This window comes from Culex quinquefasciatus, chromosome 3, assembly GCF_015732765.1.
Source record: "Culex quinquefasciatus strain JHB chromosome 3, VPISU_Cqui_1.0_pri_paternal, whole genome shotgun sequence".
Classification (NCBI taxonomy): domain Eukaryota; kingdom Metazoa; phylum Arthropoda; class Insecta; order Diptera; family Culicidae; genus Culex; species Culex quinquefasciatus.
In genome coordinates, this window is record NC_051863.1 from 103,141,527 (window position 1) to 103,158,073 (window position 16,547).

At 35.4% G+C, this 16,547-nt stretch overlaps 1 protein-coding gene across 1 annotated transcript in view; it reads left to right on the forward strand.

Moving 5' to 3' along the window:
* LOC6052621 (protein kintoun) overlaps positions 1-16,339 on the forward strand; it is a 54,323-nt gene extending 37,984 nt beyond the window's left edge. Inside the window, exons 3-5 of the mRNA XM_038259469.1 lie at positions 15,031-15,422; positions 15,481-15,595; positions 15,660-16,339. Coding sequence (XP_038115397.1) covers positions 15,031-15,422; positions 15,481-15,595; positions 15,660-15,974 — 822 coding nt within the window. The 3' untranslated portion in view covers positions 15,975-16,339. The remainder of the gene's footprint in view (positions 1-15,030; positions 15,423-15,480; positions 15,596-15,659) is intronic.
* The last annotated feature ends 208 nt before the right edge of the window (positions 16,340-16,547 follow it).

Sequence of the window (16,547 nt, forward strand, 5' to 3'; positions counted from 1 at the left end):
AGATGATTCTTCGGTCCAGTGATTTGTTAGGATGTCTAGATGATTATAGAATTTTACAGAACTTAATTTGATGAAATCTTAAATTTTTGCGATCAAAAGTATAGTTCCAACTTTTTTTTTCGCGTGTAAAAAAAAATCGCCAGAAATTCCGCGGAGGCAGTCATTTTAAAAAAGGTGGAACGATGTTTTCGGTCGCAGAAATTGCAGATTTCTTCAAATCAAGTTCTGCAATATTTTAGGATCATCTAGACTTTCTTACAAATCACTGGAAACAAGAATCGTCCAGATTGGTTGAGTAATGCCCGAGAACCAGCGAGTTTAAGTTACCGTTCAACCTTTTTTGGGAGGCTTGGGCGTCCGTGTAAGTTGGACATGCGTTGGGCGTTCCAGTGTTAAAAGCTTATGCCAAGCTGTTTGTTAAGTATAAATATTTTTTTACTATTAATTTTTAAAGATGACTCCAAAAACAACTACACAATGGAGTACCCGACGCGATTGGTAGTGAACAATGTATTTCTTATGGATCGAACTGTCAAACTACCACTCGAATCGGGTATTCCATTATGCTATACTGAAGTCCTAACCTAAAACCCACAATAAGAAAGGGAAAACATCACAAAAGAAGAGATTCCTTGTGCAATTGTGAAGTTTCCACTATCGGAGAACTACCTAGTTCACGAAGGCAGCTAAATCACAGACAAACAGACGTTAATCTCGTTTTAATTCCCATCAATCATTAATATAACGGCTGATTTAAATTTTAAATGTAGTTCTCGGATCAACCACCAGGAATGGTGGCGCTACAATCAGGGCACAGCAACGCTGACGTTTCAGCAAGCGCGCCAAAATTATCTTGTTTATAGGGTCCCTATTTTGGTAATAAAAGGTCCCTATTTTGGGCCTACTAATCCAAGCGCACTTTTTATTTGATGTATTCTCAAAGGCTGCTATAGGTAGCCTTGCTCTTACCCAGTCACGAAATATTCTAGCAGAGCTGGTTCTGTCAGAATTCTGCTAGAACGATGGAACCTTTCTGCTAGATTGCTCTAAGAATATTCAGCTCTGTAAGAACTCTGCTAGAATCCTTCTAGAACGTCGTGACTGGGTATTACATGATTAAGGGAGCGTTCTTTTATTACGTAACGCAGTAGGCGGGAGGGGGTCGGAGGCCGTGTTACGCTCCATACATTTTTTTAAATTTGTATGGAAATTTTGTTACGAGGGGGTCCAAAAGTCCGATTTTTCGCGTTACGTAATAAAAGAACGCTCCCTAAGTTGGTTTTTTAATGAGCGAGTCCACGAGCAAAGCATACCCATCTCGCATCGACCTCACCAATCTGCCTGAAATTTTCAGGGGTTGTTTGTACATATGGGTCATTCCATCTGAAGCGGGACAGCATTTGAAAATTACCCTCTCCGATCCTGCTCAAATTTGGCAGGGCTGTTGATACTATCAAAACATGTAAGAATCTTGAATTTCATCCAAATCGGACCACCCCCTCCATTTTTGTACCTCCCCAAAAAATCGACTTTTTGACGATTTTTGACCAAACCTCCTAGTTTGAAACGACGATAACTCAGTAACCACAAATCTTAGAGGGTCGGTCTTAGACTCAATTTTGAAGGAAATTGGACGTAGAGTCCATTTCCGTGATCAAAATTTAGATTAATTTATTTTTTCTACCTGTATTGCGCAATTGAAAACTTTAAACGGCCGTATCTCAAAACACCCCAACTTATTTTTTTTATTTGACCTCACCATCGTGTTCCCCGGCCAATTTTACATAAGAATCACTTATCGACAGAAATGAATATGTTTTGTTCCAGAGATATCGAATTTTAAAGTTTTGTGTTTTCGAGATTACCTACATTAGCTTCATTCGCCGCATCTGCTAGAACACTGTAGGAAACTGGAGTTTAATCGCGAATGTTTATCTGTTAAAAACAATGAATGAAGTGAATTTCTGTGCTAACCCACAGGACAGAGCAATAACGACACACAGTAAAGGGCAGAATTGGATTCCGATGCAAAATGCAATTAATCTTGTTAGTAACACTGAACAATAAGTGCACGATACATTATTGAGTTAAAAATATGAATTAAAATGAATAAAATTTGTTGATTTGTTGTACTCTAGTGAAGGACGATCACAAGGAGTAGGAAAAGGATTTCTGTAAAGTATAAAACTGAAAATGTAAGAAAATCACAAAGTTTGATCTGCTGCAAAGCGGCTAATTCCCAAATTTTGTTGCGATGATTTCGACATCGTCCGAACAACAGTGTTTTTTTCTTCTGTCATTCTTGGATTCTTGGAACACAATACGGCTGCTGTCCTCACGTATAAAGGATTTTTTTTAAATAAAATGTACCTTGACCAAAATCATCTTTTAATCAAATGGAGCTGGCTCACAATATAAAAATTGATTTAATATGATCAATCTTTTAACCCATAAATGAGATTTGCCAAATTATGGTAAAGTGTCAATAATAAACTATAATAATAATAAAGCAGGTTTTGTGGTTTTTGCTGAATGTTACTATTTTGCTACCGCCCATGATAAAGGCCCTAGTCATGGCCTCGGAGGTTCTCTAAAACGGTTAGCAACACGTAAATAAACGGTGCATTCAAAATAATCCAATAAATATTTTTTCACAAAAATAGATTGATCAAGGTAGGGGAACAGCATCTAATTCCAGCGTTCTTCTAATGTTGCCATATCAGCGCTTTGGCATTCAATTACAGCTGATTAAAAGCGTTTTCAACTGAAATCGAGTGGTAAATAGCTCAATAAGAAAGAAGTGAACAAGCAAGTTTCTATCAAAAGTTTTGCAAAATTTGTTGTTTAAATAGTGAAAATCTCGGGTGAGTTTTCAAAAAGCCGTAAGAGCCACCGTGACCTCCGACACTAATATTTGTTTTTCTCCCAATTGTAACAAGATTTAATTTTTTTTTCAGTTTGGGGCACTTGAGAGACGAGTTGATGAACAATCTTAAGCATTTTTGAAATTTGTTTTTCGTAAGTAGGTCGGATACCGATGCAAAATAGGCTTTGTTTACCATTGGCAATTACGGCTTTTTGACTTAACCTGCCAAACATACGAGAATTTCCCTATTAGCCATTTGAATAAATATTTGCGTAAAATTATAAAAAGATAAATTAAATTAACTATCTCCTAGAACACCAGGTAGCAGTTATTGATCAGCCCGCCTGTGTGCTTCTAGCAGATGCGGCGAATGAAGCTAATGTAGGTAATCTCGAAAACACAAAACTTTAAAATTCGATATCTCTGGAACAAAACATATTCATTTCTGTCGATAAGTGATTCTTATGTAAAATTGGCCGGGGAACACGATGGTGAGGTCAAATAAAAAAAATAAGTTGGGGTGTTTTGAGATACGGCCGTTTAAAGTTTTCAATTGCGCAATACAGGTAAATAATTAAATAAATTAATCTAAATTTTGATCACGGAAATGGACTCTACGTCCAATTTCCTTCAAAATTGAGTCTAAGACCGACCCTCTAAGATTTGTGGTTCCTGAGCTATCGCCGTTTGAAACTAGGAGGTTTGGTCAAAAATCGCCAAAAAGTCGATTTTTTGGGGAGGTACAAAAATGGAGAGGGTGGTCCGATTTGGATGAAATTCGGGATTCTTACATGTTTTGATAGTATCAACAGCTCTGCCAAATTTGAGCAGGATCGGAGAGGGTAATTTTCAAATTTGCACTTTTTCGTGCACAGTTGAGATGGAATGACCCATATATAACTAGCATCTGGCCAAAATATGAGCACTCTAGGTAAACGGGAAGTGGGGCAAATCGGGACTCAAAGTTTGAAGGTTCAAAAACGTAAAAAATCTTAAAAAGGCTATAACTTAAGCAAAATCCAATTTAATTTCTAAATTCAAAATGCATCTTAAAGGACTTTAAAAATGCAACAAAATGCAGGGTAGAGCATCCCAATTGGTTAATTCTAAAGGGAGTTATTGGCATTTTAGTGAAAAAATAGCATAATTTTCAAACCGAAATAAAAAAGTGTTCCATCCAGATATCAACTCGAATCGACCTGCAGCGACCTAGGGGACATCTGGAACTACCATCTGAGACTGAGACCGCTTTGGGTAAGGCAGTTTAACATATTGAATAGAGACTTCTACTTTTAGTGAATTTTTTGGTTGTAAATTTTTGCTCGGAGGACCCCTTAGATCCCATTTTATGATGATGATTTTATCATAATCGTGTTCCTGAAACAATTTCACATAAGAAACATGCATAAAAATGTTTGTTTTCATCCATTTTAACCCTTTAAAAAAATGAAAGTTAAAAAAGTCCTCTACAAGCTGCAGGTCGATCCGAGTTGATATCTGGATGGAACACTTTTTTATTTCGGTTTGAAAATTATGCTATTTTTTCACTAAAATGCCAATAACTCCCTTTAGAATTAACCAATTGGGATGCTCTACCCTGCATTTTGTTGCATTTTTAAAGTCCTTTAAGATGCATTTTGAATTTTGAAATTAAATTGAATTTTGCCTAAGTTATAGCCTTTTTAAGATTTTTTACGTTTTTGAACCTTCAAACTTTGTGTCCCGATTTGCCCCACTTCCCGTTGACTTAGAGTGCTCATATTTTGGCCAGATGCTAGTTATATATGTACAAACAACCCCTGAAAATTTCAGGCAGATGTGTGAGGTCAAAACGACGTCCCATACATAGGGGTATGCCATGTTCGTGGACTCGCTCTTAATGCTAATGCTCTTACTTCATCACGTTTTTGACAAAAATACTTTATATTTCTGTATAAGCCCGAGAAACTGAAACATTTTTTTGTCCCTATTTTGGGGATATTGCTTCTAGCATACGACCTTCTTTGTACATATTTTCGGCCTGCCTTCTGATTGGTTGAAATCTCGAAGCACGTGGCGAGCTTTTTTAACGTACGGTTCAGCCCCAGCTCGTACAGTAAAGCCGCACAAATTCGGTCGGCAAATATGCTCAATCATTGTGATGTTTTAAGCCACAAATCAACATTAGAACGATTGATTTCACTTGAATTACGTGCATAATTAGCTTGGACATGATTTATATCATTCTTTACTAATTTTAAACATAATAGAAACAAGAAACACTGTAACTTGTGAAAAGCGCACACACAGTGTCCCAATTTGTAGAAGTGTCAAATGGACTGAAAAAAAAGCCATTCTCTCCGAAATGGACGAAGTTATTAATCAGTTATTTTATTGATTTGGTGGCAGTTTGGTGATTTTTTTTTTTCAACGGGATTGTGCAACCCACCAAAAAAAACATTGCCGGTGGTTGGAGATTCGGAGGATGGCTCTCATTCGTGTGCTGAGCGATGAAAGCCGGGCGCTGAGTGTCAACAAGCGGTAAGCAAAAGTGGTGAAAATTTTCGCCCTAATGGGCATTTAGCGATTTGCCAAGAAAAAAGTGAAGAGTGCTATTTTTATTGCTTTATTTCTAATTTAGAAAGAAAAAGTAAATTAGGAGGAGGATAATGACTCCACGTATTATTATCAAGTGGCAGATCCCTGCCAGATTTGGTGTAATGCTCAATTTCGTTGAATTAAGTTTGGTAGACCCAAAATAGGTACTAGGCTCAAAATAGGGACAAATACCCTATTTTGCCAGTGCCGCATCGGCTTCGCGACGGAAGCTTAGGAAACTTTTATAAATCGATGATATTATTTTTTGTTTTGGCCACCAGATAGAGCTAGTAACTAATGAATTTTGTGATCGATGGATTTTTGAGAAAATGTTCAATGATTTACGTCTGTTTGTTTGTGGCTAAACGGTCATCGCTCAAGCCATCCCAGTCACGACGTTCTAGCCAGCCAGGGAGCATGTTGACAGCTCCCATACAAACTGAGCGTACCCCTTTTTGTGGGCCCAGTGGGCCTAAGATGGCGGCCTTTGATATCATCTAGCCAAACATTAGAAAATGGCGAAAAGTTTAGTTTTTGCCTTGTTTCGGTTTAAAACGTCAAAATAAGCATTCTGGAATCATTTTCTTGAAAAACTTGTTTAAAGATACGCCACTCGAACTCGAACAGTTGGAGGGAGCATGCCGCGAAAGCCGTCACGAAAAAAGTTTCCCTTGCAAATTTTTAGTTGCGTTTTTATTGGGCGCGTTTGCCATCTGTCGGTGGATACGCGCAACTCACGAAAACTGTCATGTTAGGGGACGGCTGGTTCTAGCAGGATTCTAGCAGAGTTCTTACAGAGCTGGATATTCTTATAGAATTCTAGCAGAAATGTTCTACCATTCTAGCAGAGCAGTTCTCTAGGATTTCGGTCATTCGATTTTTTTTGTATTTTTTAATCCGACTGAAACTTTTTTGGTGCCTTCGGTATGCCCAAAGAAGCCATTTTGCATCATTAGTTTGTCCATATAATTTTCCATACAAATTTGGCAGCTGTCCATACAAAAATGATGTATGAAAATTCAAAAATCTGTATCTTTTGAAGGAATTTTTTGATCGATTTGGTGTCTTCGGCAAAGTTGTAGGTATGGATACGGACTACACTAGAAAAAAATAATACACGGTAAAAAAAATTTGGTGATTTTTTTATTTAACTTTTTGTCACTAAAACTTGATTTACAAAAAAACACTATTTTTAATTTTTTTTATTTTTTGATATGTTTTAGAGGACATAAAATGCCAACTTTTCAGAAATTTCCAGGTTGTGCAAAAATCATTGACCGAGTTATGAATTTTAATCAATACTGATTTTTCAAAAATCGAAATTTTGGTCGTAAAATTTTCAACTTCATTTTCGATGTAAAATTGAATTTGCAATCAAAAGTACTTTAGTGAAATTTTGATAAAGTGCACCGTTTTCAAGTTATAGCCATATTTAAGTGACTTTTTGAAAATAGTCGCAGTTTTCATTTTTAAAATTAGTGCACATGTTTGCCCAGTTTTGAAAAAATATTTTTGAAAAGCTGAGAAAATTCTCTATATTTTGCTTATTCGGACTTTGTTGATACGACCTTTAGTTGCTGAGATATTGCAATGCAAAGGTTTAAAAACAGGAAAATTGATGATTTCTAAGTCTCACCCAAACAACCCACCATTTTCTATCGTCAATATCTTAGCAACTAATGGTCCGATTTTCAATGTTAATATATGAAACATTTGTGAAATTTTCCGATCTTTTCGAAAAAAATATTTTCAAAATTTTCAAATCAAGACTAACATTTCAAAAAGGCCAAACATTCAATATTACGCCCTTTTAAAATGTTAGTCTTGATTTGAAAATTTTGAAAATATTTTTTTCGAAAAGATCGGAAAATTTCACAATTGTTTCATATATTAACATTGAAAATCGGACCATTAGTTGCTGAGATATTGACGATAGAAAATGGTGGGTTGTTTGGGTGAAACTTAGAAAACATCAATTTTCCTGTTTTTAAACCTTTGCATTGCAATATCTCAGCAACTAAAGGTCGTATCAACAAAGTCCGAATAAGCAAAATATAGAGAATTTTCTCAGCTTTTCAAAAATATTTTTTTCAAAACTGGGCAAACATGTGCACTAATTTTAAAAAATAAAAAACTGCGACTATTTTCAAAAAAGTCACTTAAATATGGCTATAACTTGAAAACGGTGCACTTTATCAAAATTTCACTAAAGTACTTTTTGATTGCAAATTTGATTTTACATCGAAAAATGAAGTTGAAAAATTTTACGACCAAAATTTCGATTTTTTGAAAAATCAGTATTGATTAAAAAATTCATAACTCGGTCAATGATTTTTTGCACAACCTGGAAATTTCTGAAAAGTTGGCATTTTATGTCCTCTAAAACATATCAAAAAATAAAAAAAATTAAAAATAGTGTTTTTTTGTAAATCAAGTTTTAGTGATAAAAAGTTAAATAAAAAAATCACCAAATTTTTTTACCGTGTATTATTTTTTTCCAGTGTAGTCCGTATCCATACCTACAACTTTGCCGAAGACACCAAATCGATCAAAAATTCCTTCAAAAGATACAGATTTTTGAATTTTCATACATCATTTTTGTATGGACAGCTGCCAAATTTGTATGGAAAATTATATGGACAAACTAATGATGCAAAATGGCTTCTTTGGGCATACCGAAGGCACCAAAAAAGTTTCAGTCGGATTAAAAAATACAAAAATTAAAATTGAAGAAAAAAGACCGATTTCGTAGAGAATTGCTCAGCAGGATTCTGACAGAACCAGCTCTGCTAGAATATTTCGTGACTGGGATGGGGCTACGGCAAAGCGAGTTCTCGTAGCATGAAGTGGTGACCATATAGTGCTTATAAAAATAATGTATTTACCCAAATTTTAACAAATGCACTAGGATCAAATCATGCCCCGTGACTTTACAAGGCCCAGGGGTTAGCAGTGTAAAAAGTTTGTTACAGAAATATCATAAATTTATAAGAAAATCTGTAAAAAGTTAATACCGACCTAAAGGAGTATGGGTGTTGGAGGTTGTTGCAAAAAGATATTGGGGTTTTAAAATTATCAATTTTTAACAGTAATTTGCAAAAGCTATGAGAATAAGTCAAACCAATCTCGGATGGAGTGACCATTTCAAACGACCTTTTGATTGCACTTAAAAGATTTTAAATTGAGTATGAGTATGAGTATGGGTATGAGAGACCACCCATGGTTGTCCTTCTCCGTTGCTGAACAGGACCGCAGTACCCTATCAACCCAACTGATCATACGCTTCAACGATCTAGTGACGTTTCTCTTATCAACAGCATTTTTGAATGCGTTGAAAATATGAAACATCAAGATCATCAAAACTAGAGCTAGAGAGAATAGGTAACAGTCGTTGGCCACCAACGGCGCCCGCCATGTCAGTTTGTAGATCTCGGGGGAATGGGACGGGAATGTTAGTTAGCACAGGTTGCTACCAAAGGTGGGTTCTAGGGTAGATGACCCAGTTTTCGCCCTGCTCCAGTTTTCGCCCACCTACTGGATTTAATCTGTATTTAGCAAACTCATACCGTTTTTTGGTTGAATTTATTATGCAGGTTTACATATTCATTCACCCAAGCAGCAATTATTGTTGCCAAGCCTTATTTGCAACTAATTCAAAGCAATCCAAAATTGCTGAGGTAACATATTCGCAACACTTCTGGCGACAAAAAAAGCGCACGACAACAACGCGATTGGCAACAATAGCCAGATAGTTGTGAACGTGTTGCAGCAATGTTTCCTATGCGATGCTAATTTATTTAGGAGAATTTGATAGTGTTGCAAAAATGTTACAAATATGTTGCAAATATGTCACCAGTTTGGTGAAAATTTTGGTTGCGTTTGAAAACAAACGTGCAACCTAAATGATTTCAAGCGCAACAAACTTCTAATTAATATTGCAATAAAAATGTTTCCGCTTTGGTTTCGCTGCAAACCAAAAATGGACAAGTCTGAAAAAATAACCCTGTAGTCATTGTTTAAAAAATTAGGTGTAATAAAATTGTTGTTTTTTATGAAAACATAGTTTTTCTCAGGAATCAAGGGTTAATTCTAAAATGTATTACAAATCATTTTTAAGGGAAGGGTAGTTTGTAGTTTTTCAACTACAAATCGATGCCTCTGTGCTCTCTTGTACTAAGCTTGCTGGTTATCTAGTTAGCATAAGAGAGCACAGAGGCATCGATTTATTAATGATGCGGTGATTTTAGATAATAAATTTTATAAATAGTGCTACATTGTTTACACATTTATTACATTTATGGAAATTTGTTGTGATTGTTATTTCCTTCACTTTTGTTTAAAGTTTACTTTTTTTGGCATAATTCAAAAACATACTCAAAAAATTAACCTGTAACTTAAGAATAGGAAAATTTGATAGGGTTTTGAGAAACTGAGAAGATGTACATTTTGTTAAATGTTTAAATAACGAATAGGTCCAAACAATACCTAAAATTTCAAATAATCAACTGATATACGTTTTTCTTTTTTCTACATTGAAACAACGATATTTTTTTCAAATTTGGCCAGGCTTTCAAAAACTTTGAGCACCTCTACTGTCCTACTGCCTCCTACTAGAGTGCTCTACTGTCCAATTTTTAATTTAATTTTTTTTTTCGCGATGGCATTTTGAGCAACTTTTGTTCTACGAAAAACTTTAAGTCTCTTGTTTTATGTTTTTCTTGTTTATTTTTTAGTTATTATATTTGCATTTATCTTGTTGAGTTTATGTTTGTTTCTGATAGTATTAGGCTTATTCTACCACTTCCTATCATTACCATTTGTCTATATAGTTTTTTCGTGTTTCTACAACCATTTTTCAGTTTTTTTCTTGTTTTTCACATTTTCTACTATAGAATAATACCATTACCATTAAAATTGTTTGAAAAAGCGTAGAGGCACAGTCTGAGACAATACAAAATTACTGCATGCTTCTTTTGCCAAAAATATTGGAAATTTTAGTGAAAATCCCAGCCAAAGTTGACCCCACAATTTTTTTAAAGTAGTTTTTTTTTTAAGTAGACCCCAACAATTTTTTGAAAGTATTGGCAAAGTCAGTTTTAGATCGTAGCCCGCTAAGAGTGTAACGGTAGAGGGTTGAGCCATTTTCTTTACGAAATCGGCGGATTTTGTGAATTTTTATTTTTTATATTTTATGATTCGGTTGAAACTGTTTAGGAGCTTCCTTTTGACTGTAACTAAAAGTCTTCGTACATTGCCAACTGTCCACACAAAAAAAATGTAAATATTCTAAAATCTGCACATAGATCCACTTCGGTCTAAACGTCAAGAGATAAAAAAATAACAGAAGTTCCGAATCAAGCCTCCTTATTACGGTCCTGTTAATTTTCATTCCAGCAGCTAAAAACCTGTAAACTATGTTTTAAAAATGTTGCAAAAACGATTCAGGTACGTTTCCAAACCTCTAAGCTGCTCTTATTTTGTGCAATGTTGTTGTGACAATACAGCAACATTAATTTCTGACGACGTTATTTTACGTTGTATTTTTGTTGCCACCGCAACATTACTAGAGCTGTCAAACATAATCAATCAATAACAGCAATTAAACGGGATTCAGATTCAGACAAAGAAATACAGAAATTGTGATCTTAGTTATTCAAAATCTTTTATTAATTTCAACCGTGGTTAAAAAGACGACCAATTTCTAATAACGCTCATCCAGTGCTTATCGATAAAATGCATCTCCCGGCTGGGACTGGCTCGCTTTTTCTTGATTGAGCTGTCGCGCAGCAGCTGCTTCCGTTCCTGACCAAACTGGTCCTGCTTGGATTAGGAACCGAGGCATTACCTTCGACTCTGGTAATAAAATCTTGATGAACTCGTTGTGAACTTCGAGTTTCCTGTTAAACAATCGCCTCCCGGACTTCCACCTTGTTTTTCACCTTTTCTTCCTGCTTGCTTTGCAGCGTGGCAATCTCCTAGACTTTCTCCCGCGGAGAATGAGTGACCATTCCGTTCTCGACGATTATTTCAGAGGATTTTCAGCGGCATCATTCCTGTTCCTTTATCCTTGGTCCACCGAATTCAGTTTTTTTGTGGCGGTGGCTTTTGAAACGACGAGCGGTTGTCGTTCCAATGTTTACAATGAATTAAATTACTCAAGCTGTTGGTTAATTTTCTATCTCAAAATTATTGTTATAATTATGTTGCCGAAACATTTCTAAAGCAATAATTTCAAGAGCGTGAATTTCTGATCGTAAAAAGATGCTGCAACGAAATAACGTCGCTAAAACATAATTGTTACATCGTTTGCAAGATTGTTGCAGTTTTGCTTTCTGATCCCTAGTTGCAACTTAAATTGGACTTAGTCATTTTTAGCATGTTGCGTGTTGCTACTTGGGCATTTATAGTACTAATTGAAACTTTCCTAATGAATTTCTTTTGTTTATTAAGTTTTTATAAGCTTTTCAAAAAAAGCCTTACTGCAGCCGCCATATTTTTGTCAATTTAGACTGCAGCGGGTAATAATGTTAATGAGGGAAAACAACTCATTTTGTCCGAAAATAATGTGAATGAATAATTCATTAGTTCACTGTATGTCTGAATTTCATGAAAATCTAGTGATTTACCTGTTTTAAACGTTTACCAAAGGTTATTTCAATAAAATAAAGTGGGCGATTTCTGGGGTCATAAAAAAACATTCGATCCAATTTTCGACCAGAGCGAAATCTAGTATTGTGTTTTAAGATTTTATCTAGAACCAGTTTTCGTTTACCATAAAAACTTTTCTAATCGCAGCGAAATGTGCTTGAAAATATATTTGGAACATTCTAGATTATTTTTAAAGGTTAAATAATCATTTTAATTACTTTCATTCATAAGGGGTTTTGGTTCAAATGTTATAGTTTACTGGTTCATAGGAGAACAAATTAAGCAGAGGATGGAGAAGTAGTTACACATGTGCTTTCATGTGCGAGTTGAATTTAGCGAAGCAACTGTTTCGGAGGCTTGGTCGCTGGAGTGTTAAGAGGTACTCGATGTTTTATATTGAGTTATTTTGGGAGCAAATAACCCATAGGATTAAAGCTCCCCTAACAAAATCAACAACAACATGGAGCTAATTGTAACTGTGTGCCCTTATCTTGGTTGAACAGGGACACATGAGTTCTATCACAAATTAGTCATATTTTTTAGTGAGAGTGAGAACATGTTTTGGTTTTAGTTATAATAGACAGAGAATCACAAAATAAGTAGGATATCTGAAAAAAAACTCCTAGGATTTTTTGAACCTCAATTTATAATATGTATGACAAAATATGTGCACAACAATAAAATTTAGCTTCGGGAACATGTTGTGTATCAATAGGAGACCATATTTGCTTAGCTTTGTGTCATAATTTCATTTGATTTCTTGATTTTTGTCGTGGGCGAAAACTGGTTCCAAGGGTGGGCGAAAATAGGCTTTAGGGGGGCGAAAATAGGCTCTTCAGAGCACTTTATTAAAACGCAAAATTTTATCAAAAATGAACATGTAAATGATAAAAACCTTGTGGAAACTTAAAATCAAATAGTTTATCAACGTTCTACAACAAATAGAACCAAAACCAATAAATTGTCATCAAATTCTCATCAAATTTCCTAGATTGCCACTATAAAGTGGGCGATTTCTGGGTCCTCTACCCTATACGATATCCACACCCCCACGTGTGCCGGAAAAACTACTTCTACTTGGGATTTTGTTAGTAGGTAAGGGTAATGGTCAGGATTCATCATAGAAGATGATGATGCGACCCAAAAATCAATATCTTTTGTTTATAAGGTGATGTATTATTCTCAAGGCAAACAATCGAATGCTGCTGATGAGACAATTCCCGTTTTTTTGCTGTTAAGGTTGATAAAAAGTTTATATTTTAGACAGCCGGCTGTGAAAAGATATAACCAAAATAATATGATATTATTGGGACATTTGATTTATATATTTGAATATATTGTGCTATAAAGAAAATCGCGTAAAATATATAGTTGTCGCCGTGCCTTCCGAGCAGCAATTTTTGCCAATTTCGTCATTTTCCGGTTTTTGCGCGGCGCGTCAAAAACACGGATTTTATTTTCAAAATCATAACTCGAACATCCCTTCCATTTTTAGTATGTTATGTAAAATGTCCGGGAATCCGATAAAAATATTTCCAGACATAGGCTCTTTGGTCCAGACACCGTCAAAAAGGCATTTTAAAGTTTCATAGGCACATATGTTAGGCTAGATTTTTCAAACTTTTTACTATTTTTTTTTGAAAGGCCAACTTATCACCTTTCATTTGCGTATAAGACAGTTGAAATGGCGAGGAGTTATGATTTTTCGAAAAAAGTGGTTTTTGCGAAAATCGACGAAAATGGACATTTTTCAGACCACCCTAACACGCCGTAGATCACCCTAATGGCCAAACAATTAAAATACGGGTCTAATTATTTCCCCCCAGAAAAATTTTGAGCCCGATCCGAGGACATTTGTTTTTTTTCCATGCTGTATTCGTGGGGAATTGCTGTATAAGTGTATATTAGGGTGGGTACGTTTTTCAAAAAGTTCTCGGATCAAATTTTAGTATGGTTCCCCTTGTAGGGCATGCCCATAGGGACTTTCATGCCAAATATCAGCTCATTTGGTTGTAAACTGGCTGCGCGCATCAGGGTTAATGTTTACATGGGAATTACTATGGGAAATTGGAACTTTTTGTTCAAACGCTCCTACAGGTCTGGGAAAATAACGCGCCAACCTCTGGTATGGTCAGGCCTATGGGGAATGGTCTAGAGAACAATTTCCCGAAGAGAGCATATGGATTCGTTGTCCCTAGACCTGGCGCATCGGCAAACATTCCGATGTCTCCGGAATCAACGGTTTTCCCTGAAAAAACATCAAATTTTCCTTAGCACTTAAAAGAATTTAAATTGATCAAGTTTTACGGAAATGCGAGCAATTTTAAAATATTTCATATTTTTGGGACCTAGAACTTCAATGCCCGTTTTACCTCAATTCCCTGAAAAACTGAGCAAATACTGCCTCTTAAGTGTGTTTTTGTACCGTTGTAATGAACATAGGGCTTTAGGACCCTATTGTCGAATGAATCATTCGAAACACGAGATGAGTTATTTTTTAGTAGAGTAAAATAAATAATCTTGCATTTTTGGATTACAAAACATCCTCTATTGGGAGTTATACCCTAGCGCTAGAATTTTGAGACAGATACTATAGGGTCGCTATAATTTTTCTGTCAGAATCCTTTTGCAACCAAAACCAAGCCTTTTTCGCACATTGTTGGAATGTTGCTATGGTAAATATTATTGAATTATTTTAGTTTGATTCGTGGCTTGAACAATCCGTCAATCACTCAAAAATAAAATTTATATTTGGCATTCAAGATTGGTGCGTAGGTCAGCTGTTGAGTGTTCATGCAATAATTATTTTTGTTTATGTTTTCGCTCAGTTAGTTAATTAAAATAAACAATGAAAATAACTCCATATTTAACAACCTTTTACTTTAGTGCCTATCACATTCGAAGAGTAAATTTTGAATATTTATTTTTTACCATTACAGGTGATACTTGAGAATGAAACTGCCAAAATGGAACCAGAACAAGTACAAAATAAACAATTGACTGGCGAGAAAGATGTTGTCTACCCTGAAAAACAACAACGAAAAGGTCGCAGTGTTTCAGAATCGTGTTCGTTGGATCCAGGAATAGCAAAGGTTCAGGAGAATAATGCTGTTCCTAATGCTTTGATTCAACTGAACAGAAAGAGTAAAGGAATTCTGAAATATGCATCTTTAGAGCGGAGCATCAGCGAATGTTCTGACGATCATTATCTGGCCTCTTCTATCGATAGCTCAATTGTAACTAATTCACTTGATCAGGCGAACTCTTTTCTATCCGATAGTTGCCGCAAAACAGTGCGCTTCAACGAATTTATCAAAACCAAGTTATTTAGGTAAATTTTATTTTATTTGACTAAACAGATTCAAAATAAAATTTCATTTTCATTTTAGATCAAACACCAGTATACTGGCGCAGAAGAAGAAAAATGCAAAAAAGAATGAAAGCAAACGTCGTGCTCTTTCACGTCGCCTGAGTGAGGGAGAAAGCACTGATAACGATGATAAGGTTGGTTGAATTATATTGATTTTGTAATTAATGGTTGTAAGTATTGAATGGTTTCGTATTGCAGGATCACGTTATCGGGTCAGATACACCTGACGCAGAAGTACAACAATATCAAGAGCACGACAGTGGCATTTCTCTCCACTCCGATGCTGAACTGTCGGGTGGGAACGATTTGGATACTGATACAATAGAAGATACCAACCACGGTGCTAGGAAAAAGGTGGAAGTATTGCAGAGCAATCCAATCGATATAGTCGCCAATATTGGAAACGTCGGCGGCAAATCTAAAGAAAATTCAAGTAAAAGTCTAAAGCTTCACGATGCAATGCCATCAAGCATCACAATGGTTCAAATGGAATGCAGTTTAAGAGCGACATGATTTTTGATATAGAAGTGTGAAACTAAATTGAAACTACTTACATTATGTCACAATAATTGTCTAAATATTTAGAGCTGATGTTTTTTTTTGTTTTTTTTTTTTACAATGCTTTGATGAAATCAAAATGTCCATAATTGTGCGATAATAAAAGCTACATTTAAAAATCTTCGAACTAGAAGCACACATAATGAAACTATTTAAGAGTTTATGGTGCATTTGTTTGAGTCGAACGATTGTGTATCGAACTAAATAACAAAATACAAAACAACACCTAACTTCAGCAATTGCCAGTGAATGTTTCACCAAACGAATGTACTGTTAGTGATAAATTTCAATAAACTGCGTCTAATATAAAATTATAAGCATATAATTGACTTTGATGACAGTTTACTACGTATTTCAGAGAACTTGATATTGTTAGGGGAACATCGTGTAATCCCATCGTGCAACTAATGCACTATGGTACATTGGGTGGCCAAGTTTCAAAAAAGTTACCTTCTCCAAATATTTTTAGGGATTTTTTTTTCTCGAAAGTAAACATTCTAACTTAGAAAAATCCAAATTTTCACAGCT